Source organism: Manduca sexta, chromosome 20 (assembly GCF_014839805.1).
Source record: "Manduca sexta isolate Smith_Timp_Sample1 chromosome 20, JHU_Msex_v1.0, whole genome shotgun sequence".
Classification (NCBI taxonomy): Eukaryota; Metazoa; Arthropoda; class Insecta; order Lepidoptera; family Sphingidae; genus Manduca; species Manduca sexta.
In genome coordinates this window covers 5,873,466-5,901,167 of record NC_051134.1, presented here as the reverse complement: position 1 = coordinate 5,901,167, position 27,702 = coordinate 5,873,466, and the positions used below count along the sequence as shown (strand labels likewise).

General features: G+C 37.6%; 1 protein-coding gene across 4 annotated transcripts in view; it reads left to right on the top strand.

The window, feature by feature from the left end:
* Positions 1 to 13,143, top strand: part of LOC115443534 (terminal nucleotidyltransferase 5C) — a 197,414-nt gene extending 184,271 nt beyond the window's left edge. For all 4 annotated transcript variants that reach the window (XM_030168979.2, XM_030168980.2, XM_030168981.2 and 1 more), the window contains 2 exons: positions 6,845 to 7,794; positions 7,880 to 13,143. In XM_030168979.2, the coding sequence (XP_030024839.1) occupies positions 6,845 to 7,794; positions 7,880 to 8,135 (1,206 nt within the window). In that variant the 3' untranslated portion in view covers positions 8,136 to 13,143. The remainder of the gene's footprint in view (positions 1 to 6,844; positions 7,795 to 7,879) is intronic.
* The last annotated feature ends 14,559 nt before the right edge of the window (positions 13,144 to 27,702 follow it).

The window sequence follows — 27,702 nt, the reverse complement described above, 5'->3', positions numbered from 1 at the left end:
GGTTGTCCAAAAATAGCAGCAGCTATTTATTTTTCGTAATATTTTTGGACGGGACCGACCGAGCCGCGTGACAGCGATTTTTAAGGGTATTTAAAATTGCTTGTATTTCGATTTGGGAAGGTAACGGCAAATTTTAAATTAGAATGCATTTATTCAAATTATGTTCTTTAGCGCTCTTTTTGTTTACAATAAAAAATGGAAAACAAATGTTCCACAAATCAAAAAGGTATCCAACGGTGGTGTAATTTATAATAACTGTGTGTTGCTCTTGGCTTCGCGCGTGTGGAAAACTTTCCAGTTACACAAGTCGCTAAAACACTATGACACCAACGCCATCTATTTTAAAAATGTGATAATAAAATTGCATTATTTCCCATGTGAGCAATAACTGGAATAAATACAACCTAGATTGTAACCGTGAGCCAAATTTCATTCAAATCAGTTCCGTTTTTTTCGCGTTTACTTCTAACAAACATAAAAACTTTCGCATTTATAATACAGTAAAATAAAAGACAAAACGGTAAAAGGTAAATAATATGGGAATAGGATGTAGGATAGAATATAGCACAGTGTACGCTGTATTTGTATCTCCATTTTATTTCAAGCTAGCTTTTTACCCGCTAGCTACTTTTTCCGGAATAAATAGCCTATAGCACCCAGGAGTAATGTAGCTTCCTATCAGTGAAACATATTTCAAAATCGCTTCAAAAGATTAGCCCCTACACATAAATAAACAAACTTTTCCTCTTCATAATATTAGTATAAGTAAAATACTTGTATAGTTTGTTCAGAAAGAGAACTAACTTTCGAATTTTACATAGCAACCCTTCCCCGCCATTGGATAAATGTTAAACTCATTTGTCATGTCGTACTGCCTTGTTATAAACGATCTTGTGTGTTGTTTTTAAGGTTTTTTGTATAGAAATATACTATAATTGAACAAAAGAGGTAATTAAGCAGAGTAGCGACCTCAAATCCCACGACGGTTCTTTTTCTGAACAGTCTATAATGATAACCCTAGTCACAATGTATCAGTGCATCCGACCGCAATGTTGTAACAAGGATTCGCCTTCAAATTCTTTACGTACGTAACGTTCACATTCGCGTAATATTTCGCAATTTTTCTCAGGAATGTTCATGCGAAGTAACTGCGTCTCGGTAATAGACATGTTAATATTGCCTTCGATAATGCGTCTAAAAACCTGTATGCATTAATTTTATGTGAGATATCTAAGTGGAATTTCGTGTATGTTTTAAATCGATGTCCAAGATATTTACAAGATATGAATTTTGTGTTAGTGCCTCGGGTCATATTAACATATATCACACGTACATGCCGTTTATTTCTTAAGGGGTAGGCAGAGACGAAACTGGGGTACTCATTTTTCATCGTATTATTCGTATCCCATGATGTAGTAAGCGAGATCCTAAAATGTTTCAATATTTTTGACGATACACTTCGATTTAAAAATAAAACCACGGCCCTTTATAGTTTATGTTTACAGTTTTCGGAAATATGAGTCATCCGTACGTCCATTTGACTGAATATCGTATCTTGACATCGATTTTGGCCACAGCACATTTTATTTGTCAACTTTACAGCTAACTACGAAAAGGTTGTCATTAACGACATATTTTATCCTATTTTATTCTCTTATAAGTTTTTCTTTTTAAAGCAAAATCTTACTCTTACGAGTAACAAAGGAATTTATAGTAGGTTAACGCCGCACGTGAGCGGCAAAAAATGCGGTAGCGTTACATTAAATGGTATGAATGTTCAAAACATAGCGATTAATTATTATTATATCCTGTTGTTACGTAGCAAACAGTAGATAAAAAAAAATAATTCCTTATTCAATTGGCACACGAAATGTTAAATGGCTATAATTTTTATACAAATCTATATACCTACTATAATAAGGAAAAAGCAAGTTTGTAACAAATAGTAATTTATGTTAAATCGAATACGAAGGTATCTGTTATTTAACTCGCTGGTGGAAGTGGCTTATTAGCGGAGACATAGCATAGAAATTTTGGATTGAGAAGTAGATGAGGTTTTTAGGAGGCAAGATCTTGAAATATGTTTAAGTACCTATTATACAAGTTTATGATAAACAAAAATTGATCGGTAATGAATGAATCCAGGCAGTAAAATCCTTATAAAAAAAAAAAACACATTTTCGGGTAATAGAAGGCATTGAACGATGAAATTCACGTGGACTTGTTCCGTTGCTATTAAGATATCCTCACGCTTCGCCATTACAGTAGTAAACAGGCATGCGACTGTCCGCGGCTTAAACACGCAACACTCAACCTTGGCGAACAGCTGATTTATACGTGTTCCGACGAAAAAATGCGACTCGCACTGCGTCGTTAGGGTTGCCAGATACGAAAGCTATATGTTTAGAGTTGTTTTTTGATCGACATTTTACGTTAACTCCAATAGCCTGAATGCTAAAAAAAGAAGCTTACTGGCTAAGTGAAAAAACTGGTTACAAGAAAGACTAACATCGTGGATTGATTTTAAAACCATTTAAACGTAGTAAATTTAATTTTTACCTGATATGGCGATAGGCCCACCCCCTATTCCATAATGGGACAGAACACGGGCGAAAAGTAGGTGCCCTGGTTGCACCTCTGTCTACCCCTTCGGAGATAAAGGCGTGATGTGTCTTTGTTTTTTTATTAACAGCTCATTTCTTAATTCAGTGAATCCGTGTGACAACCCTAAATATAGTCTCAATTCGTTACGATTGCGTATTCGACCTCAGCTAGCAAATGGTTTCCAATTGACGAGGAAAAACAATGAATTTCGGTCGCGACGAGGCCGCGGTGATCGCGCGCGTCGCCCGTGACAATGACACTTTTACTCACTTTTTACAGAACGAAGGACTTCCGATGTTACAAAATTTGTGGCAACATTTTAATGTTTATTTAGCGTATTTATTTTGTACTAGCTTTTGCTCGCTGCTTCGCTCGCGTGCAGGAGTTTTCCTCATTTTTTTTTCGACTTGATATGTATCGTTATATTATGACTTAATTACATCAAATCGTTATAAATTGTAGTCTATGTGTTATTTTGATGTATAACCAATATTACTGTAAAGTTTCATCCAAATCCGTTCAGTATTTTTTCGTGAAAGGGAACAAACATACATACATAAATCCATACATCCATCCTCACAAACTTTCGTATATATAATATTAGTAGAATTCAGCATTATGTACGGAAACTGATGAATTACTACGTTTTTAAGCATTGACCATTATTGAAATGATGAAAAAGTCGTGGCTTTTAAACCAACCGATATGTTATCATTTTGCCATCCATTGACATGTAGTGTAAATAAAGGTATATATTTTAATTCATGATTGATTACAAGGCAAAGGCTCCCGTCAGCTTATTACAAGGGGGTCTATTTATGGACACATAATCTTGAATATAATGCTGGTTAATTACCGCAATTTGCATTCACAATCGATGTTCGACCTTCAAACGTCAACAATTCGATTTAATTTAATATTTTCGTAACCCGCATATAATTCCACGCTATGCAAATATAATTATCTACGGAAGCGAAAAATGAGAGCGAGACATTAAACTTGATTACCGAGGATATGGTAATAATAGCAAAAAACACGAAAAAAACTACAATTTTATATAACTAAATATGTTTAGCGATCAATTTAATAAAATATTTGTGTTTTTATGTCCAATTTAATCTCTGAATCAATTAATCTCGCTGACAACATATTATTTTTATTGGCATAGCATTTATTGCAAAAATGTATAAACTATTTTAAGTCTTACCAGCCAGTAATTCTAGTCATTTGATAATAATTTAAAAATATGCCGGTTCTTTTTTTAAATATAATTGTTTATCTTATCTGCAATTTGAGTAAATAGTTAAAATTCAAAAGAAATTAAAGAATGAAACATTTAGATAATAAAGTTTTATCTAAAAAATATTTCTTTTAATGTGCCTTTATGTTTTAATGTGGAATCTGATTAGTAAATTTTAATTAAAAACCTAATAAAATAAAAACGATTATGTACATAAATAGTTTTATCTGGAAAAAATAATGTTTATTTTATCATAAAATTTAACTGCCAGTAATATAAATCGTCCTAATTTTTTTTTGTTATTTAAAACATTAGAATTTTTACACGCGATAAATATACCTAAATAAATAACTATAAGTAAACTTCGTTGACTACCAATAATTACATTTAAACAATAACAAAAAAATAAATCAGTGCCTTTGTGTGGACAGCTGTGGTTCGTACGCGATGTGTACGCAATAGTTTTAATTTGTTTGAGTTACGTGTTTGTCCATGATTGTTATTATTGTAAAACATCTTCATTTTGGGTTTTATGGAAAAATATACTATTTTCTGACGCTATTTCGTATTAGATCGTCATTGTTCATTATAATTCCTGTATTATTATGTATTTCATTGTAATAACTGGTACTCAAGATTTACACATTGCGCCATATTTGACTGAGTTATAGTTATTTTTACAATAAAAATGTTAAAAATCGAGGATATCAATAACACCTAGATAGAGAGATAATTTGTAGCTTAATACTGCAGTTAGATAAGGTTATAACTTTAACTGTTTTCTAAATTTACAATTACAAACGTAAGTATAATGATTTATTACGTTTACGCGAATGTAGGACATATCTAAGTATATTTGTTACTTAAAAAAAATCTAAACTGCCCAGCATCATTAACTATAGGAATACGATTGCCTCATACATGACCAATGTCCCTTTACTTTAAATAGAAAACCCGAATTGCGTCAAAGAAATAATGTTGCTCACCTGAGTAACGTCTACTTATAAAACTTTTTTGACGTCAAATATTTTATAAAAAATATAATATTAAACACGACTTACCATTAATGAATTTACAATCGGCGTTAGATAATATTAAAGGCAAATGCCGTTCGGAAACCCGACGACCTCACTAGGTCACCGCTCACGGATCTGAACCACAATGCAAACAATAACCGAACGGACCACTAGGAAGTGGGACAACAGGACACGATTCTGTTAATGCCAACAACTATTTTAATGAACTATAAATTTTACTGACCGGATTTGAACTGAATGTCTGGTATGGTAAGGATATGCTCGGGCTTCGGGAAAAACCGTTGTTTTGAGTAATGCATACTTGTAATACGACTTCGTGTAACCAGTGCCTCTAGAAGAAATATTTTGCATATGACAGCATAACCATCACCTTAATTCTTAAAAACCACTACTGAACTAAGACCGCCCCATATTTCTAGACCAACCTGTTCCAAGCGGCCTGCATCCAGCAGTTTCCTGTGACTTTTCCATATCGCCTAACCACCTTATAGGAATTATATGATAAGAATTTATTATCCTTTTACAACTTACACTTAGCCCTCGTTACTCATAGTCTATCTTACGAAATCGTCGGTAAAGTGCAGTAAATGTTATCCTTCCAAATTGAGTGCGCGTAATGGGCTCATTGTGTATCAATCTTCGACGATAAAATACCATCATTGCATTTGCCTTACAAAGGAGCACTTAACAACACGTTATTGATTGTCAGGACACGAATGCGATAGGGATATTGATTTCAGTTATTTATATTGAATAAATATTAGGTTATAACGCTCTGATAGATTGGGTTCACCATTACTAGTAAAGACTATTACGGATTGATGTTACTCATCTGAGTAACATGAATTTAGTTATTTTTATGGCCACGGGTAATGGCCCTTCTGCACCCGATGTTATATAGTGTGGGTTGGGAGTTGATTATCCCTTGCTAGTCGCCACAATGCCGACTTATTTGAAACTAGATATACACTGGCTGGACCCGGAACGCGACACATTTACGTAGGCCAATATAGCGCGTTCTAACACCTATCACGGCGGGTACTAACTATATCCTACCATTAGCAGAACAGTATTAGAGTTCTACAGTAAAAGAATATATATTCACTTAAAATCTCCCCTTTTTTGTAAATAAAGATTGCTTTCAATTTGGTCACGAATGTGCCAACTTTGTATTTATAAATGTAAATTGAAATTAACCCGATTAAATATATTGCACTTTCGATGTCGTGTGCGGACTTTTGCATTGCAAATAAGCGATAAATATACTCTGAATTGGCAAAGAAAGTACTCAAGCCAAATTCGCAATAATGGAAGGAAAACAACTTTGTTTATAGTTTTTGGCGGTAAGATACAATAGCTATCCGTCAATTAGAGGGTGATAAATGAAGCTTACAATAAACTTGGATTATATATTATTTTAGCAGGCGGTAGGGAAACGCAAACGTTTGACGAATGGGCAAATATTGTGCGGTGTTTACGATATATGTATGTGTTTTAACTTAGCTATAAAGAGAAACAGATTCTCATGATTGTAAAGTTTGTATATCTATTACCCTTCAGCATCAACATTGTAACCTTTGTATGAAGTAATCCCTAAAAATATCGAACTCAGAAGCTCAGTTAAACTAAGTCGCCACTAGACCGTTAAGCTGTTCTATTCATTCATTGTGGTCATTCCGACATTATGTTTTAATGTAAGTTTATTTAAAGTGCGAAACCGCAGTGAGTGTTCAACACAATGACTAAACATGTTTGTCAACAATGCAGCGGCGACCGGAACGTCTGCCGCAGGCCATTGTGTGAAGAGTCATATCAATTGAGTTGCGGTTGTTAGTGCTGATACACAGGTCAGGGCAGAGGTCGCGCTTGAATCATACAGTAGTTGCAGCGAGCTTCCTTGGTCACGGAGCCAAGTATCTTAATTATGATGAATAAGTGTGCTGATTAGTGCGTTTTGTTTCAGAGCGAATCGAGCTACACGTCGTCGGAGGAAGGTTGCGGCGGCGGCGAGCGGCACGCCGTGCTCAGCTACGAGCAGGTGCGGCGGCTGAACGACGTGATGGACGAGGTGGTCGCCATCCACGGGCGCGGCAACTTCCCCACGCTGCAGGTGCGCCTGCGCGAGCTGGTGGCGGGCGTGCGCGCGCGGCTGGAGGCGGCGCCGAGCGCGGGCGGCGCGGGCGTGCTCGTGCGCGACGTGCGCCTCAACGGCGGCGCCGCCAGCCACGTGCTCGCCGACCGGCCCCAGCCCTACTCCGATATCGACCTCATCTTCACGGCCGACCTGCCCACGGCGCGCCACTGCGACCGTGTCAAGGCGGCCGTGCTCGGACACCTCGCCACGCTGATGCCGGCCGCCACGCCGCGCCGCCGCGCCACGCCGGCCGGACTCAAGGAGGCCTACGTCTCCAAGATGGTGCGCGTCAACTCCGACGGCGACCGGTGGTCGCTCATCTCGCTGGGCAACTCGCGCGGTCACAAGTCCGTCGAGCTCAAGTTCGTCGACACGATGCGCCGACAGTTCGAGTTCTCCGTGGACTCCTTCCAGATCGCACTGGACTCGCTGCTCGCGTTCCACGAGTGCGCTCAGTTGCCGATCGGCGAGAACTTCTATCCGACCGTGGTCGGGGAGTCCGTGTACGGCGACTTCCACGAGGCGTTGCTCCACCTCTCGGAGAAGCTGATCGCGACGCGACAGCCCGAGGAGATTCGCGGCGGCGGACTGCTCAAGTATTGCGCCCTGCTCGCCAAGGGCTACCGACCGGCGCGGCCCGACAAGATCAAGACGCTGGAGCGCTACATGTGCTCAAGGTTCTTTATCGACTTCCCGGAGCTCGGGCAACAGCGCGCCAAGCTCGAGGCTTACCTGCGAAACCACTTCGTCGGCCGCGAGGAGGAAGCACTTAAGCATAGGTGAGTGTCGTATGACATCAGTTGTTCCGTGTACATCGCAGTGGCGTGTGGCGTTACATTAGCTGAGTGATGATGTGTCCGTCAGGTACCTGACGCTGCTGCACGGCGTGGTGCGCGAGTCGACGGTGTGCCTGATGGGGCACGAGCGGCGGCAGACGCTGGCGCTGATCGAGGCGCTGGCGTGCCGCGAGCTGTGCGCGCGCGCGGTGCTGGTGCCGTACGTGGTGTGCGTGGCGTGCGCGGGCGGCGCGTGCGCGGCGTGCGGCTGCGCGTGCGCGTGCTGCGCCTGCGGGTACGCGCCGTGCTGCGAGTGCTGCCGGCCCGCGCTGTGCCCCGCGTGACCGCCGCGCGCCCGCCCGCCTCCTACCTAGTGCCAAATGTATATACGGATTGAAGCGTGTGTGCCCCGCGGAGCAGCCTGTCAATTGGACCCCGCTCGCGTGGTATCAATTTCCATCGTCAATTGTGGTGAGCCGGCGGCGGCGGACGCGTGAACTAATTTCTAGTCGTACTCCTTTCGTGTTGATCGGTTAATATGTCAGCAGTACGAAAATTACACTCCACGCGGGCGGCGCCGGGCTCGCGCCGGGGGCGAGTCCCACTCGACCACCTGCCTATGAAAAAGACTAGTTAGTTATTTTTAAGCTTCTATGTATAGGATCCGTCACCGTTAATGTAGTAGTGGCATGTCTCTCGCCGTCGTAGTCTGAGATCGAAGTATTGTCAAGCGGGGAGAGTTTGCGCGGCGTGGAGTGTGGTGGAGACGAGAGTGGGTCGCGGTGGAGCCAGTGGTCGTGGGGAGTGAGGACAGCAACGGCCTTCAGCGGCACGGCGAGCAGCCCCGGCCGACACAGAGAACTTATTTTACTATATATTTATGAATCTGAACTGAAAACACGTATGTATACACGACACGTGACCGCTCTAGTATTGTATACGGCTTGGCGTACAAATAACGATCTAACATATACATATATAACAAAAAAAAAACATAAAAACCCCCAAAAAAATAAATATAAACTAAGGTGTGTACAATATTAAAGTTCACGCTTTTTGAACACTAAAAAAATATAAAAAAATCCATTATATATAAAGATATTTTAAGATCATATACAAGTAGTGTCGTCAGATTAGTTACACAGATGTACTTATGAAAATGTTTTTTGTTTTTCATATAATTAACATTTCATCATACGATTAAAGTTGTAGAGGTTACGAAGAAAGAATATTGTGATTTTATTGTTGTAGTGTAAAGTGTTGTCGATGAATATAATTATATTACTTAACATAGTTTAAATCCAATAGAGAGATGTACTATTATTGTTGTATTTACTTGCGGGGCGTGTTAACTACGGAGGTAAGTGTTTCCGGCCATCGCGTGGTGCAGTCGCACGACGCTGCCCGTGCGGCCGACTGCCGACTGCGGACTGCCGACTGCGGTCTGCCGACTGCCGACGCGGGCGACGTGTCTCGCAGCTCGCTCTACTGTCTAGTGTATACTCGTATATGTGTATTGTAAATGGAACGTATATCCCATGTAAACAAGTACAATTTAACTTCTAAACTATTGAACAATTTATCGAGTTTACGAACGAATTTGTTACTTGCTCACTATCGAACCAAAATTTAAGATCTCATTTTTGTGTATTTGATGTTGACGTTCTAAATTTCTGTGGCACTGACGCTCTGCTCTTTGTGCGTTACGTTTGAGAAATCTTTTAGACTCGTCACACGGCGTTCCAGTAGACGTTTCTCCCTCGCCACGTTCCGTTTCACACAATCTGCCGTGCATGTTTACAAAAACTGTATTAGTTTGTACCTGTATGAAGTCTTCAAACTTTTTGAGTTTTAAGCGTTTCTTTTATGAGTAAAACGGAACGGGTTGAGCTGTAGAGCTATGTAGTTCCAAATCATCTGTACTTAGAGATAAATGAAGTACATAAAAATAGTTAAACAAAATGTAAACTTATATTCCATATTTGTAATGCGTGAATGTAATTTTTTGAGGATAAACCTCTTTAGCGTGGCGTCGCGAGTAATAGTTAAATAATGTAAAAATATTTGCTTTTCGAAACGGCAAAATGTACCAGGACATCATGAAACAGAAGGTCCATTTTGTTACACTTAAAGAACTTAACGAACGTTCCAAATTCAAAATCGGAACAGAGCTGTGTGAGAAATTAAAAGTAAATACATTTGTTTGTTTAGAGTAAAAAGTATATTCATCTATTTTCGGGATATTTTGATACTCAGCATGGCTGAGTTGGTCCGCTAAAGAGGTTTCGGCCGTGTGGTGGCCACGCTGGGTGGACGCCACGTTTTATTATCACTAGTGTAACTCGCTACTATATCGAGACGGGCGTGTGTGAGTTGTGATTCGTAGTTTTTCGACGTCTATTTTAAACGCCATTCTATCGTCATTGTAAAATAACTGTGATTGTTATACTTTATATTTGTAAAAAGGATTTATTGGCGAGTTCCGTTATAAAACTACCTCCTCGCGTGAACTTGGAAATTCTTATATATTTTTTGTAATTTTACATGTCCACGCTATGGGGCAAGCTGCGTGTTCGAAGCTAATTGAGGATTGTTATACGAAATTCTTGAAGGTTGAAGGACATAGGCTCTCCCATAGCGGGGTCCATTTTGCATCATCCAGAGATCAGTCGAATGAGCACGACGCGTTCCGTGCCCTCCAGTATGCTCTGATGATGGAGCATGGTCCGAGACAGCTTGTTTACAGTTAGTTCTTCCGTACACGGCGGCGTCACAACCAGCCGCCTGAGAGACATTGCATTATAGTTTAGGATTTATTATTCTAAAGTTACCATCAGTTTTCAGCTAGCCTTATTTTGTAATGTTTAATTTGTATTTCTAAGCACTGGTCAGACGGCGTATGCGTGCATATGTATGTTGTATGTATATATGGAACGGTTTGGGTGTTATTGGGATGGTACAAAGGCTCTCTGATTGGCTTGTGGCATCTTAATAGGTGAAATTATTTTTGTATGCGTCAAAACGATTGCAGATCTTTCTTCAATTCATGTCAGATTGCAGTAGTAAATTAATTTTAAAAATCATTGCGTGAATCAACGAGACCTCGTAGATTTAAAGGTCGCGCCACACCTTTCTTAGTCATAATAGTCAAATCCTAACCTCAATTATGTATGACAATTTATTGGCCATAAGTCTTGCCGCGCCTAAACTGTTTTAATTTAATTGATTTAAACTAAGATCTACGTATAATTACGTTCCAGGGCCTTAACGACTTGCGATTTCTTAAACCATGAAATGCGTATATTATATTAAGAATTGAGACCTAACTCTTGACACTTGCAAATGTCCGAGACGCGACCTTGGCGCGGCATGGTGGGAAAATTACCCGCAATTATAACAACCTCGCTCAAACAGCGGGATTAACTAAACGCGAGATAATTTGCCTTAGCCTTTCTTTCGTTATCTTATCAAATAATTTTTCCATTACTTCAGTTCATGACGGTAGATATTTGGCTAATCGGTCATCATAAACGAAATTCAAGGGCAATTTAAATTGATAAAGTGTTTATTATACTTTCATAATTTTAATGACGAAGTTTCGTTCTACGCAACAACTAAAATTAACTTTAAATGCGCACTTCTATACATTTTCTTTTAGGAATAACATTCATTAGGAAGACGATGACGGCGTATGACATAAGTTGGAGAAAGCTCATTGCATATTGAAAACGTTTTGCGCATACCAATCGTTGGAAAATGATAGTTCCACACTTAAGCATTTATTCGACACTAATTCGACGAGTTGGTGTGCTGTACGGGCGTGGTCGCTGTGGCGTTTAAATAGGATTGTGTTTATGGCGCGAAAATATATCAAATGTATTTAAGGTTAAAATATTGAACACACAAATTTCGAAGTGATAAACTACGCACTTTTGATTCAATTTGCAGACTATTGTTAATCTACTATCTTTTTTTTTATATTAATTGATTCAAATATAGAATTCAGTGTAAAAAATGTAAAACAGAGAAATATGGCGTAAATTTTTTCATCTAAGAAATTGTGACAAATATGTCAACAGCTATACACAACTGACAAACAGGATATCACTTTCCGGATTGAAATGTGAACCGGTAAACACTGGGAATTGTTCTGGGAAAATATAACGGAAACCGGTAATCCGCCGGGATAAACGCTACAGCCATCATATCCGATACTTTACCGATGTTTCAAATTGGTCTTATCGTGTGAAACAATGTACGCATGCGCCGAAATAAAGCGCGGCTCGGTATCTGGGGTATTGCCGGCGAAACAGCTATGCAGGTCTAAAGTCCTATTAAAATACTATTTTTTGATTATTTGCATGTGTACAAAAGTCCAGATATGACATTTTTTATTATTCAAATAAATTACAAACTAATTTAAAAGGCAATGATAAACTAATAAAATACCACAGTCAAAAATTTATTACTTTAAAATGTTACTATTTAATAATGATAAAACATTATGCATGCTATTTTGTATGAAACCCAAACAGGGTAAAACCTATACTACTCCGTTCATATTAAACACATCAAAGGGTTAATAAAAATGCAACAGCCGGTCGAACCAACGTACAATTAATAATTCGCGCTAATAACATTCGGCGATTGCTTTATTTGCGAAAATTGCACTTCATTTTAATTGCAAACCAAATTGTTGCCTTTGTACAAAACATTTGCTTATAATTCGGCTGAACAGGAAATGTGTGAACCGCTTTAATATTCAATGCAAAAATATTTTGAAAGCGTGTAGTGAGAATTACGAGATATTTTTATACTATTTGCAAAAACAATTTCGGCCTAAAATACCACGTAAAGATTTTATGATTGTTTTTTGTAACATCAGATAGTGAGCACGTCTTCTCAAACTTAATATTTCGTAATTAAAATTGAAAAACTACATTACTTTTAATGCGATTTTCATTGTCATATCTGGATCAGTTCCGAGCCACCCCACAGCTGTTCCGCAGGCAAGCAGATCGCGGCGCCCGCGCAGTGTCGGTCACATCGCTCATATGTTAAAAGCGACGGCCGACACAAAACAGACTCTCTAGCATAGGGTTTATAGATCATAACGCCTTACGTTTGTATTAAGCTTATCGTTAGTTTTATCGAAAAAAAATATTTACACTGTAACCTAATTCCCATCACTTCGAGGTTGTCGTCCCGCACCCGCGGGACTGTTGTTGCGATGCATATTAAACTTTACATATATATATTTGTGAGGAGTTTTAAGCTATTGTAAATTTTACAGAAAAATTAAATAAAAATGTTGTGAAAAAATAAATTATAAAAAAGTGATATAAACAGCGATTTGTGTCTTTTATTTTTTTAACCTTTTCGTCCGATTGCTGTGGGCTATGAGAGTTTAGCTTCTTAAGCTATATTATTATATCTGAATAATTAGCAAACAATGTCAATATAGTATTGTGTTGGCATATTTTAGTAAATATTTTGCTCTCGCCGTTACAAGGTCCTATGTTAATTTTTATTTATCTGATATAAATACAATAGAATTAAAAAAATATTTAGGTAATAATTTGCAAAACATATAGCTTGAAGTATCAAAGAATATATATACTTACCTAATTAAATTTGAGTAAAAAACTATAACCTTAGAACCTTGTAATACTGAATCAGCGAATTATCAGAAGACTACCCCCTGAACGAAATAAATCAAAATCTATGGTGAAGTTAATTTAGAGTATGAGACATTACCCCTTGTCTAAGTGTCAGGCATACTTTATTTCGAAACCCAGGAAATTCGGGCATTATCAAAAATTTACTTATTTCATAACATGACCTCAAATGGCCTCCAATACGAACAGAATATTCTGCAAATGTCGGAAGATAAAAAAAAATTGGTTCCTAGTTATTTTTATCTCTGTTATCTAAACTCACTTTTATTCGATATATGGTGAAATCATTTATTGCTCGCGGCTTTATCCACGTGACAGGTCTTTCCGGGATAAAACTCCCGCCATACATTTTCCAAAATTAAAAAAAAGATACAAAAACAAAATAGATAAAAATTAGCCTAGAATTTATCGTGTTCAGACAGATAGACGCGGCGGGGGACTTCGTTTCATAACATGTTTGTACTTACATTACTGCACTTATAAATTTAGGTTTGGGTTGTGAAATATTTAATTTACAAAATATTTATTATACGAGTCAAACAAAGATTATTATAGTGCCTACAATACTTTTTAACGTAAACAAATCGAGTATACATATAGAGTCCGGAACTAGTACCTCAGCAGGCAACTGCTGTTCTAATAAGCAATAGGGTGTAGCTATTGCCGTATCAGTCGTTTCAATTATAGAGGGCCCCCGAGCTTTGGGGCTCCTCTATACCCATACCTACATTAAACTAATCGGGCGCAAAAATGATTGCACTGCCTTGGAGGGCCCTAACAAATTTTGATATAGGACCCCTCTGTGGCAAGCAATCCCTAGTTTTTAACTAAGGTAGACAGGTACTGACAAAGGTAAAATATATCATTATATGGAAACCCATAAGTTACAGACAAAAAAAGAATTCCTTGTAATCTAATCTGACTTCTAATTAATATTATGAGTGCGAAAATCGTGAAAATGTTTGTATATTTATTAAAAGTAAACGCAAGTTGAATAATGTATTAGGATGGCATTTGACACACACAGCAGGTCCTGAATTAACCCGTAGGGAACTTTTAATCCCGCTAATTTGCTTCTATTCGGTGACTCCACTGCGTATGGTAAGTAGAGTAAGGGTCCAATAGAATGTCGACCGACGAGAGACAATTACTCCTCGAATCCTCAGCAATCTACATAATTATGCCAACATATTAGAACCGGATATACACAGACTGAAGCCGGATCGCGACTCATTTACGTGGGCCACTATAGCGGGTTTTAACACCTTGTGTTCGGTGGTCGCTATCCGGGCGGATACAAAATATATCCTACGAACAGCAGATACTTTAAATAGACAACTCTAACGTCGTACAGGGGACGCTATGGTTTGCTATAATCGTTTTGAGACTTTGGCGGGAAAGGCTCATGCGGGCGAAACCGCGAGCAACACCTAGGTAATTAAAAGTATAACAATCATTCTATTCAGACACTAAACCTATATACATAAGTTTTCATCCTAATGAGACATTTATTTGATTAAAGTAATCAGAGGTCACGAAAATTTTGTAAAAAGTTAATACGTACGATAACAATGTAATAGTATTTACTGTAATTAAAACAGAATTTTTAAGAGACGGCATAGGTACGCTCCTTCATTTCCATGTTTCAAGAATACGTCTTGTCCACATATTATTTATTAAAACAATGTAAAACTATACAAAACAACTCCGTATAAATGTCTTCGAATCATATCCAAACACAAGCCAAATGGAACGGGATTCTGGACTAAATACAACTGATCTGAATACGAAGATAATACTGTAAGCTGGTTCTCTGGTGATGTCATCTGTAAACACCACTGGCGAAGGGTCCATTTGCCGGATTCCCTTTATTTAGAATCTAATTATCATTAGAACAATTTACAGACAGTAGTTATGCATATTAAGGTCTGTATGTTATATCGAGTCCCCTATCGGAAACTATCGCCTTTCTGGTAACACCCCTCATTGACGCTTCAAGTCGATTTTCAGAGACACACTGGTACTTTAGTTTAATTCAGTTGAAACAATTGTGCTGTTAATACGCAAATAATACTGTGACTACCATGGGTAATTAGGGGTGCAAAAGTGGCCGTGATCCGTGTTTGCCCTAGAAAAACCCTACAGATACAGAGGCGTTGCATAGTACAGGCCTTTGAATTCGTCAAGCCTTTTTTTAGCTCCCGCCTGGTACCTTTAGGGAAGATCCGTAACTACGCCAATGGTGACTCCGATTAATCGTATCGTAAATACAAATTTTACAAATGTATGTATTTTAGAATATGTGTGTTAATGTTCAATAATTTTGAATAAATATAACACTAGATATTCGCCCTGGAATAACACATAGTTCGGTTTTGAAATAGTGAAGTTTTGAAGTGAGTGAGTGTATTTCACGCACGGAGCCGCGAACAAAAGTTTGTCTAAAAGTAAATGCAACTCGAATCAAAAAACAAAACTTATTCATGGAAAAACCGTTCAGTGGTTCAGGTTCAATGTCCAAAGAATGACAGCGCGACCTATTTATATAGAATGCGTTTACATACGAAATATTGAATGCAGAATGAACAACGGTTCTATGAATTTATTCTATACTAGCTTTTGCCCGCGTCTCCGCACACGTGAATACTTTTTCCAGGATAAAAAGTGGCCTATAACACTCAGGAGCAATGTAGCTTTTTTTGTTATGCCTGTACAGGCAGACAAGCCAGCGGCGTGATGGTAAGCGGCCACTGCTGCTCGTGGACTCGGCGAACCAGGTACACAGACAAATAGCCACCGTAGGGACAATACTCTTTTTAAGTATCGTTTGAAGGACAGGTCAGGCTCAGGGAACACCGACACAGGTACTTCATTCCAGAGCTTACACGTGGTAAAAAAGAACGTTTCATTCGGGAACGGTACGTGTCCAGGTAGGAATGAACTCTACTGCGGTGATGAGTGGTACGATGGTACCATCAAACTCCTCATAGCACTCCCCGTAGAACAAACGATAAGACAGAGACTCAAAGTCTCTCCGCAGATCTAACGGCTTCAATGTGTCCGTGAGATTGGCATCATCGACGATTCGAAGAGTTCGGCGCTGTAAGGAGTCAAGTGGGTCGAGCTATTGGATTTATTCAGATTGGATTGGATTCAGAATGCACAATTTTTTTGTAGCTTTCTATTATTTAAAAAAAACAAAATTGGTTTAATAGTTCCAGAGATTATCCCCTACAAACCTACATACTTTCCCTCTACACTATTTTGATCAATTTCTCGCGGCATGAATGTTATGTGTAGGATATACGAAGAAATATTATTTCAATCTGCTTCATTTGCAAACAATATTTTTATTCGAAAAACTTCTTATAATAAATATTTATTTATTTATTTTATTAGTTCCACCTACGGTTTCCACTTTATTACGTAATGTTATAGCTTAATATAGTGTTAAACTAAAGGTGACAAACCGACTTTGGGTAAAAACAGCTTGCATTGAAATACATAATGTTATAACTTTAAACTAATTGACATTATAATAATTTTCGTTCAAATCTTAGTGATTTACCAGCAAACGACCTTTGTAGCTAGCTATTTTTCTGTTTATTTAAGATCAGCTCAAATTCTGGCTTATGCTATAAACACTTAAATAATGATTAATTACCTAAAATTTTAACAATCATTACACATATCAATGGTAAAGCATCACGAATCAAATATTGATTCAATTTATGATGATACTTTAATATTATCTATGATACAATGAGGAAATATTGATATAATTATAAATAAACCCATTTCGAAGAATATGTATTATCAGCATAATCTGTGGGAGGAAAATTGATTTTTTTTTATTAGGTTTACAAAACTGGTTGTACACAGTACAGAGTCTCCAAGAATATATTATGTTCATTTACAAAAATCAACAACTTTCTTAGGGTGAACACGTGCATAAAATATCAAAATTTTGGCTTAACTATAGTAAATATCCAAAATATAATCTCAACAATTAGGGTAACAATATTCAAAATTCCTCATAATCAGTACAAAAATGCAAATAGTGGTGCACTTGTTAATCATATTTATATAATTGATCCTTAATACAACAACAGCTCCCCCTCTATCGCAGTAAGGAGCAAGCTTATCCAATATCCATATATCGCGCACAAAATCTAATTTAAAATACCTCTCGTGCGTTTTTATGAAATTACACAACTATAACGGATAGCGAGACAATGACTTCACCTTCTTACGAATATTGTAAACGCCAACATTATGTGAAAATGTTTGAATGTTTGTTAGAAGTAAAGGCAGAGTAAGCTGAACGGACTTGTACGAAATTTGGCGACGTAGACGTTGTCTTGGATTAACATATAGACTTTTTATCCCGGTAATTTGGTACCATTTCAATATTTTTATTTTTTAATCTGTAGATTGCCCCAGCGTACTGATGGCGGTAAGAATCCATATATAAAAGACCTATGTAGAGGGCAAGGCTTTTCACGCGGGTAAAGCCGCGAGCAACATCTAGTATCAGATAAAAATACGCTAGTGTGTTTCGGCCCTTCTACAAGTACATCGTAGCATGTAGGCCCATGCGAAGTAAACAAATTGCGGCCTCGTTTAATTCAGACTTCAACACTTTGGTAATCAAAATATAACCGAGGTGTGACCCTGATACACGTATGTACTACTTACATTATAATAAGTTAATCTAATTGTTATACGTTTTTATTCGACATTTAACAGTGTTAATTTTTTAGCTGAAGGTAATCGTGCTTGTAATTTATATAATGGTCCTTGAACACTAATTGCTAGAGTAACTGCTGATGTCGACTCGTAAGAAGGAGGGATACGTCTTTTAGAGATAAGGGATGTGAATATCCATCGGAAATCTCCCTGGTTGTACGATGTACGACATAAAAACTGCCACTTATAATCTATACTAATAAAGCTGAAGAGATTGTTTGTTTGAACGCATTCATCTCAGAAACTATTAAACCGATTTTGATTTTTTTTTCACTGAGGAAGCTACATTACTCCTGAATACTATAGGCTTCTCTTAACACGGGATATATCGACTGTAACAGTGAGATTTGTGTATGAGACCCTATTGACATAATCAAGACCTTAACTTATACATGCAATAACTCATGATACCGCATATTTCATGTAGTTATTATCTGTTTCATTTTTTACTATAGTTATATATTGTTATTATTAACTTAATTAGTGTAATTGGTTTATCCGTTCTAATTGAAATAAATAAATAAATAAATTGTTGGTTAACTGAGATGGCTTTGGCGAGTGGCGACCTACGAACAGTCGTTTTACAATTATACAATTTTATTTTTTTTTGTGTTGGCGATTCGGTCTACGCAAAATCAGCTCACAGTGTCTTGAAGTCTGGCTACCGCAATATAAATTACCGCGATAAAATCCGTATGTAGTTTTATTTCAATTAAATAGTTAGTTTTTGCCTAAAAGTGGGACATATCGAAGATAGTGAAAAACTACATGCTATTAAAGAGATAAACACACAAACAAATCGCATTCTAAGTAAAATCGTATGATATTTAAAAATAATGTTACATAGATTATGAAGACCTCCTTGGCCTGGCGGTTTGGAAACCAGCTCCGCATAAAGGTCGAACATTTGCAGCGGCACAAATATTTGTTTGACCCATACTATTAAACCTGGTATTTGGACACTAACTTTTCCAATAATCTTCCGTATAATTGATGAATTCGAAAACCCATTGAATGTTTTGGGATAAGCTAGTATTTTAACTCTATTATTTCATTAGAAAACTTGTTTGAACCCTGAACCCTACTTCCAAAAATTGGGACATATAAAGGGATCTTTGTTATTGCATTGTAGGCTAAAAACCATAGCGATGTAATGGTGTCTTTTTTCATAACCTCAGGGAATCCACGCATTTTTTTATAGAGAATATTACCTTTCTGTATTTACATATTATTTAACAAAGTTCCTCGCCACGTCTATCTGTCTAAACACGATAAACTCAAAAATTGCCGAACGGAATCCGATGAACTTTCGTAAAAGGATAATTTGTAGCCCTGGGAAGGACATGCGTTACCAGAGAAAAATACTCTCACGCTGGGGAAGACGCGAGCAAAAGTTATTATTGAAGCAATGCAAAATAAATATCACGCGACAATTATAATTATTTTTTTATTAATATACTGTAGTAATCATTCATTGAATGAATGGCGAGAGATAATCCGGGGTCAGCGCGAATCGCGGGAGATCACACTCAATTATGACATCAGCTCCCGACATTGTTGTCACAACTTGCGCGAATTGTTCATCGCTCGCTCTTTATTTCTACATGAGCATGTTAAGAAACTTCGTTGCACCTGATGGTAAATACAGTAGTGTCCACGTAGAGTATCGATTGACGATGATTGTCCCTCGACTGTCGGTAATATTATGCCGGCCTGTTGACATTGATGGGTAAGATGGTGATTTGTCTTTGATTGATGAATTCAGATTCCTCACAGATTCTCCTGGAGACAGGGTAAGTTAGGGTCATCAGCAGGACAATGGTGACGCCGTGAATTTCGTCCCATGATGTGATAGGGGACGAGCCTATCGCCATATTAGGCACAAATTCAACTCCAAGCTGATACTATTTAGAAAAATCCAATACGTAGTTTAATATTTATCAAAACTCTAGCACACATGGAATAAAATTAAACAGTCTCAATAAACGGGTTGTGGGCGAGTGGCGATAATCTAGGTCTTTGAGTAAAAGGTCAGTTGTTTATCTAACATAATAATAACGTGTACGTGTGAGCTAGCGAGGCAATGACTGAAGCCTGGCCCCGCGTTACATCGCAAGTCGTATGGCCTAGTTGACGCTCGCTGCTCCGCTTGGGGACTAAAGTGCAGCGCAGACGCTGGTTTAAGATGTTTCCTCCAGCAAAACAGCGTGCTAGCCGTATTTTTAGACGTTATTCCAATTTTTTATTTTAAAATGAACTATATAACATGTTTCTGCAATATGGTAACTAAAGTTTGATTGTTTCAAAGTTTTATAGTGTGGATGTTGTTTCGGTAATTTCATGATGAAAATGCTTCTAATATTTTTAATTGCGTGCATCTCCTAAAATAGATATCATGTTACTTTCTATTCACTATTAGATGGAAAATAAATAATATTTTAGTGGTATTAAATTACAAAAAGACCTGGATTAGATTTTTTTTTTTAATTAATCGTATATCCCGTACCTCGCGGGTCGTCAAATATGAAACAAATTGCTCAAAGCCGTTTGATTGGGGAAGCGACTTAAGAAAACCATTACTATGAAAGTAACAATTGCCGGAATGTAATCAAATTAACAATTTATATAATATGTTACTCTGCGACAATAATGATTTCTACCGCTGAAATGCATTTAATAGTTTCCAAGATAAATCTACAAACAAACACACAAACTTTGTCTTTATATTGATTAATAGTGTCGTTTCCATGCATCGTCGATATTAATGCAAATAAATAATTATTTATTTGGAAGTAGGTTTGGCGTTCTGGAGGCCAACTGCGAGACAACTGGTAGGTGCCTTAAATTAGGAATGGCAGTAACTCACCCATCACCTAGAGACAAGATAAAGTTCAACCTGCGTTTAGGGGGTGGTAGAATTTCCATTATTAATAAATTTCAATGAGAACCTAGATAAAATTGGCGCTGAATAAGGAAAATAGAATTATAAACGAGAAAAATAGGTTCAGGTAAGGCGAATAAAATATGACAGCCAGATTAACGATTCCTTCTTTATTATAAGAAGTGACTATAGTCATCGGGATGGCAAAAGCAAATGTGATTGCATTTCAATATTCCTTTGTCATTAATTGTAAACTGGGTACTTAAATATTTAACTCTGCTCTGGCCATAACGATCACCATGAAGCTCTTCTGTTGGCGCACGTTTTGCCCTGCATTGTATTTCTGAGTTATGAGAATGATTACGAGTTTTGTAATAATATTTTGAACAATAATTGTGCAATTCTCTCCGAAAATGTTTTTGATGTCCTTAGATTAGATATTATAGTATTACATAGGTTGTTTTGAGAATATAGATATTCGCATCGCTACGAGCTTTATTTTGTAGAGGGAATTACCTATAAAAGAGTTCATTGTAACTCTATATGTCACCTAAATCTATACTTAGTCTGGCCATAAATACTGTTACACTTAATTATAAAAAAATATTACATTTGAATTTCGAATCTGTCATTTTTATACGATTGTTCATTGTGTTTTCTCATTTTGGCGCCAATACATTGTAAAATATTTTGCGATATTAAAATGGTGTGGGGTGATAAAGAGAACCGAATCGCTGTGATAGCATTACACAAAGTAGGTATGGAGCCAAATGCAATTTTTAAAACTCTCCATACACTTGGTATTAGTAAAATGTTTGTGTACCGGGCTATTAATAGGTACAATGAGACCTCCTCTGTTTGTGACAGAAAAGATCTGGCCGTCCACGTAGTGTTCGTACGAAAAAGGTGGTCAAAGCAGTAAGGGAAAGAATTCGAAGAAATCCTGTCCGAAAGCAAAAGATTTTATCTCGGGAAATGAAGATAGCACCTAGAACCATGTCGCGTATTTTAAAAGATGACTTAGGACTTGCAGCCTATAAGAGACGCACTGGCCATTTCTTAACTGATAATTTAAAGAAGAATAGGGTGGTAAAATCGAAACAACTACTGAAGCGGTACGCAAAGGGAGGTCACAGAAAAATTTTGTTTACGGATGAGAAAATTTTTACAATTGAGCAACATTTTAACAAACAAAATGACCGTATTTATGCTCAAAGCTCTAAGGAAGCTTCCCAATTAGTCGACAGAGTGCAACGTGGACATTATCCGACTTCAGTGATGGTTTGGTGGGGTGTTAGCTATGAAGGAGTGACTGAGCCATATTTTTGTGAAAAAAGGTATCAAAACATCGGCACAAGTGTATCAAGATACCATTCTTGAGAAGGTAGTTAAGCCCCTTAACATCACCATGTTCAATAACCAAGTATGGTCCTTCCAGCAAGACTCGGCGCCGGGTCATAAAGCTCGGTCCACGCAGTCTTGGTTGGAATCGAACGTTTCGGACTTCATCAGAGCTGAAGACTGGCCGTCGTCTAGTCCCGATCTTAATCCGCTGGATTATGATTTGTGGTCAGTTTTAGAGAGTACAGCTTGCTCTAAACGCCATGATAATTTGGAGTCCCTAAAACAATCTATACGATTGGCAGTGAAGAATTTTCCCATGGAAAGAGTGCGTGCTTCTATTGATAACTGGCCTCATCGTTTAAAGGACTGTATTGCAGCCAATGGAGACCACTTCGAATAAGCTTTTATATTTTTAATTGTTTTATATTTATGTATTAAACTGACACACTGTAAAAGTAATAAATGTTATTTGCAGTTAACAATTTTCTTTTTTCTTTATTACAATATTTATGGCAAGACTAGGTATATATAAAAATGAATCTCTATTTCCCTTGGTCATCGCATCACGCGTGAACCACTGGACCGTTTTCACTACTTTTTTGGTGTGTTTGTTATTGTCTGGACAAGGATCTTATAAAAGAAAAAATTAAGGAAGTTGAGCGGAACGTTAGAAAAATTAAGAAAAGTTAATTTCAGCGATTAACAGAATGCGCGCCGCAAATTCATACTAGACAGGACATCGTCTGTCGGGCCAGCTAGTGTAATATAACTTTGTCCATATTTATATTTCAGGTTAGGTATTAGGTATTTTCAGAGTCCATCCTCAAAATGTTTTTCTTATTTTACATAACTTAAAGTAGAGCACGGTCATTCAGAAAGCCAAAACTACTATAACAAATGCATGGCGAATAAAAAATAAAAATGAATTATTTTAATTATCACGTAAACAAACAAAGATGCACTTATGATACGTCAAAATATTTTTTAAGAATAAATATTATTTGTACATAACAATTAAAATCACTTATATAACAACGGACATTTTAAATTAGTAAGGAATATAAGGCATAAGGTAAACAAAATTACCCAGCTCGGGATGGCAGGTAGGGGAAAATAAAAGGATAACGCGTCGCGATCCTCACCGTTGAAGTCATAAGCTCTAACAAAGCTAACCTACCAACCTTTCACTAGCTACCTAAGTGATGAAATGAATAAATACAAAGGTCTCTGCTATTTTATTGTAATTATATTTTTGTTAGCTTTTCTATACCATAAATGATATGTGGTATCGAGTAAATTCGAAAGTTTCAGTACGTCCCTAATTCTCGTGTTTATCCCTCCCTCTTTAACTCCTTTATCTGATGTTATCAAAGGTCATGTGAAAATTGAGTTTTGTTCACGCTTCACTGAATCATTTTATTCTGGGCTCTGGCGTCATTTGACTAGTTGGATTGGTTGTTTATAGGATAAAGATGCTAGTATCTTTTATTTCAGAGGTTACTTTCCTTTGTCATTACTAAGTAGTGATCACTCGCCGTCAGATGATGCTATGAAATAAGATGCGTAGTAAGTTCTCAACTTTTATAAAATTTCTTTTATCCGTGCACAGTAAAGCGACCCCACAACAATGGTAAGTGGAGTGAGGTCTATTAGAGTATCGACTGACGAGAGATGATTACTTCTCGACGGTTGATATAATTATGCCGGCCTGCTGGAACCGGATATATACAGGCTGATCTTGGATCGCGACACACTTATGTGGGCCGCTATGGCGAGTTTTAACACCTTGTTTACGGTGGTCGCTATCCGGGCGGATATCCGGACAAATGGATGGCTCGATACAATATTACAATGTCGCTGTGCGCAACTATTCTGTGATAGTCAGTATTAAATAAGTACCTGATCTGTTTTCGTTGTTTTCAAATGGGACTATTGTCATATAGATTTTTTTTTATAACTTTAAGAAAAACATTGTCCCCCTTTATAAGCATATTCCACGCACTGAGTTTGGATTTTAGGTCAATAAAGGTCCATATAGAGGCGTGCAGAAAAATAAAAAGTGTCTGCAAATGTTTGTTTAGGTTTTGATCGAACCCTTTGTAGTTTGTATTGTATTGTTCTTACTTAGTTTCTGCATAAGTGAGTTGTAAACTGTGGATTATTGTACTTATGTGGTGACTACAGTATTTAACACGTTCTGCCCAACCCCGCCTTTGTTAGATACTCACAATGTGCCAATATTTGTGTCCTGCTTTGATTGGCGGTAGAAATTTTACACTTTCATATGTTGTGGCACCAGAATTTGTCTATTAAAGTTTATTATAATCTGCTGACGTTCTATGCGTAGTGCGAGAGTATATAGATTTAAGGTAGACGTGATGAGAGGTATTAAATTTATTAAAAAAAAAATTACGTTGTTAAACATTGTTGGTTCCGCCCTCCCAGCCGACCCAAGTACGCTAATTCACTGACGTCGATTAGCCCATTCTACTTGCGCGAAATTCAACCTTATATACGACCAAAGTAACAACAGTCTGTCGAAAAACATTTCATCATAAATTGTATTTATGTAGATGTACGAAAAGTGACACGTTTTCTTTTAAAAACAACAACTCAAACTGTACTCGTTTGCCGCGGTATCGAATGTCGGGGAAAATTGAAAAAGTTTCTCTTATATGACCGACAATAAGTCGTTCCACAACTCAATTAACTTGGAGACTTCAGACGCTGTCTATGATTACATTATTGTTGTTTAATTACTTCTTGTTGGGTTTATTTTGGCAAACTTATTTGGGTAAGTTCACACTTTGAAATGTAATGGGACAAATATAGGGTCATGTTCCATAACGATAAACTCAATCACTCACTCAAGTGAGGAGATTCCTCACTTTGAATCCCTAACCGCAGGTGGCTTGGGTCTAGAGCTTCGCCATCGGAGGGCCATTCATTTTTTATATTTTTATATGCATGTTTTTTTTTAAGAATATATATGTAAAAACGTAAAAATACCTTTAAAATAAAGAGTATTAATAAACTCAATATTAATCGTTAACAAGGTTTCTTTTATGTATTTTAATATTATGATATTTATAAGATGAGTAATGACAACATTTTCACAGTTATTGCGAAATTATTATATTTCGATTTTAATCTAGCTTAGCAGAGTTACAATCGCGTGAGATTGTATCTCCTATCTGAGTTTCTATCTTTATTACATCCATTTTATTATACAGCACTGTATTTTATGTAGGCATCCCTGCAGGCACACCGGGAGAAACCTGTGAATGAGATTGTGGAACCCTGCGGCGTAGCGACTGTAAGGGCTCGATGGAGAGTGGAGAAGAAAATGGGAGAAGGAAGAGCGGAGGAAGGATAGGAACTATTTAGGATGAACGGAGAGCAAATGGAGGGGAAATGTTCGCGGGACAAATAGTCCTCAATGTGAAATTACAACCACGAGGTATATACACTTAAATGTGAGCCTAGGGCCGCGATATATCGCCCCTCGTTCATGGGCGTACATTCGGTGCGAAGACCGAATGCTCAAGTTAACATCACTGTTGGGTGTATTTGGGTTTTATTCATCTTATGTCTCCTAGATGGGACAGAGAGCATCCACGGTGATTCTATATCCCGCACGGTCTAATGTTGTCTGGTTGATTTCGCTCCAAATTTATGTATATTTGGGTTTGAAGTGCATTAATTTTTTCATCATCTTATTTGTGTATGTGAGGAACGTAATGCCATGCAGTGCTGTGTAATTCAAAGTTATATCTAGTTTCTCTAATATCTATAGGCAATCATATCATCAAGGGCGTTGGTAATTAAAAATATCTATTTTTAGGCACTAGCAAAGTGCATGGTCGCAATTTGCTTTCGGATATCTTGCGACCATGACTCATGTAATTTGGTACCTCTAACCGGTCGTGTTTAAATACTTTACGAGCTAACATTCTTCTCGCGTATGCAGGCAATAACCAATTAAAAATTTACTTCCTGCATGACACAGCGGGCTAATTGTGAACGAAGCGGACCCTGTGCCTTTCTAACAAATACTTTATGAATAATTGGTATGTATATATGCTCTCTGGTCATGCCGGATCTCCGTCTCACCGGACTATGAGGGTGAAGGAACAGAGAGCGCTGTGTATTGCGCACATACTTGTGCACTATAATATCTCCTGCGTGCCTGGCTGATCTCCGTTGAGATTGGGCGCGTCGGCCGAAACTCGGCTTAGAAGAAATCCATCAATCAATCATGTATACATAACCATGTGCTGAATGGGTTTCGAACTTCTTAAAGCATGAATTTACGAAAATCCTTTGTTAGTGCTCTAAAGTATGTATGAAATCTCTGGGCAAAATTTCTGTGCTTCTAAAGCGAGCGATTTAATTGTAATTTGTCAGAAAAGAAAATACAACTTCTGTATTCGATAGTGTTCAGGTAAATAATAAAAAAGTAATACAACAAATTAAGCAAGCATAATATTAGTGAAAGACAAAAGGAAATGACTGAGCATGTACTGACCAAAACCAGAGATTAGATCAGCGCTGGTTTTCAGTCACCCCTCTCTCCCTATGGTCTTGTACTTACTTTGTGTTAACGTTATCACCTAGTGTCTATGTGTAGGAGACTGAAAGATGACTGCATATTTTCTAACAAAAAATAATTAAGAATTGAAAGGAAGGGTTTAAAAAGCCTGCAGCAAATTTGGCCTTAATAAGATTATGAAATTTCATTTCAATGGACTTTACTAAACTCCGCGAATTCAATATAAGTTCCAAGAATTTCTTATTAAAGTCAAGTATTAAATAAAAACCCAAAAAATATAGAACAAGCGATCCAATTAGCGAATTACAACTTCGGTAAAGAAAAAACTCCGCCAAATATTTTGGTAAGACTTCATCTGACCGCCTTAAGTCGCTGACCGTTTTTCTTCTGGCTTGAGTCGGTGGAAACCTCAAGATGTTTCGACTAATTAACAATATAACAAAAGTGAGTTTGCAATCAACCTCGTTTATGGAAGTACGTTTAGCAACAGCAATCGTGTTTTTATTTCAAGATGGTTTTATGTTAAACGACGTTATTTTTTTTTGTGAAACGGACTCCACAAAAGACACCGGGGGGAAACCTGAAAATGGGATACTAGAATCCTATGGTTTGGCGACTGCAGGGGCCTGGAGGAAAGTTGGAAGGGGATATCTAGTGTAATGAAGTGTGGGGAAGAGAAGGAACCCTCTTAGGATAGGCGGAGGGGA